The sequence below is a fragment of the Amphimedon queenslandica genome, unplaced genomic scaffold (assembly GCF_000090795.2).
Source record: "Amphimedon queenslandica unplaced genomic scaffold, v1.1 AMPQUscaffold_11625, whole genome shotgun sequence".
Taxonomy (NCBI): domain Eukaryota; kingdom Metazoa; phylum Porifera; class Demospongiae; order Haplosclerida; family Niphatidae; genus Amphimedon; species Amphimedon queenslandica.
Genome location: NW_003548133.1, coordinates 9,534 through 10,642, shown reverse-complemented (window position 1 = coordinate 10,642; position 1,109 = coordinate 9,534). Strand labels below are relative to the sequence as shown.

The following is a 1,109-nucleotide window of genomic DNA, read 5'->3' as shown; positions in this document are numbered from 1 at the left end:
CTCATCATAAGGCTCTTTGATATCAATATTCCTTTGATTTGATTGGTTGGTTGATGGTGGGAGAGGTGATTGATTAAAAGATGACAACACATCAACTCATAAAAATAAATTGCTAAGCATAAATTATACATGTATATATTTCAAAAGGTTATTTGTGTGTCCATGCAGTTAATTAGAGTCAAGAGTTGCACTTCAGTAGAAAAAGTTAAAAAACTGAGGAACCCGAAATAATTTTAATAGTGCATAACTAACACAGGAAGGCAATGTATGATTATTTTAGATATTTAGCAAGGGCCCTGTCTGACAAAAGAAATTTTTGCACATTAGCTTTTGCTTCTCCAAGTTCATCTGGATAATCTTCACAAACTTGTACAATATTCCTCCAGGTCACATCATTATTGGAGTGTAGCCATTTTTGAAAAACTTTAATGAGATTGATAGTAGTAGCCTCTGGATTGTGCGGTGAGAGGTCATCCACTTCAACATCAAATGCAGTCCCAATGATCATATAATGAGCAGCAGAACTTTTGAATAGCCTAAGGAGGTCACTCTTTTCAGGCTTCTTGTCTAACAGGAGGTTTGTAGCTAACAAAACTATACTCAGTAATAATAATATTAAACTCAATACTAGCTTACTTTTATCTGATGCATGACCTTTCATTTGCACTGCATTAGCAGCTGAAGGCATATCATCCATTTTTGAAGCATTTCCTACGCACAAAATACTGAATATTTCTACTTAAAAATACTAAAGTCAGTCCCTACTACCCTTGAGAAAACATGTCTCATACAATTTACCTTCAAATGTAATGTTGAGTCCTACAGTAGTACATATGCTCATCCATTTCTTCTTTATCATATCACTAGCCTCAGCTACTGGGCCTCCAACACCAGACAAAGCTGTCAAAAACTTTACACAATGTTCTTCAATATCATAATAGTTATCTTTTAACTTCATTCCATTAATAAAAGATCCAATGATTGACTCATAAGTAGGTTCTCTTTGAACAGCTTTGCCTATAATATTAACAGCATTCAATGCCCTGGCAATGTAATTAAGTGTCTCTTGTGTCTCCATGAATACATCATGTAAAGTAACTTGATTTTCT

General features: G+C 34.3%; 1 protein-coding gene across 1 annotated transcript; it reads right to left on the bottom strand.

Annotated features, from left to right (window-relative positions):
• Positions 1-32: 32 nt before the first annotated feature.
• Positions 33-1,103, bottom strand: LOC109589115 (uncharacterized). Its single transcript, XM_020005231.1, has 3 exons — positions 799-1,103; positions 637-711; positions 33-594 (listed from the first exon to the last, which is right to left on the bottom strand). The coding sequence occupies exons 1-3, from the start codon at positions 1,076-1,078 to the stop codon at positions 272-274; spliced, it is 678 nt and encodes a 225-aa protein (XP_019860790.1). The 5' UTR covers positions 1,079-1,103; the 3' UTR covers positions 33-271.
• Between the last annotated feature and the right edge of the window lie 6 nt (positions 1,104-1,109).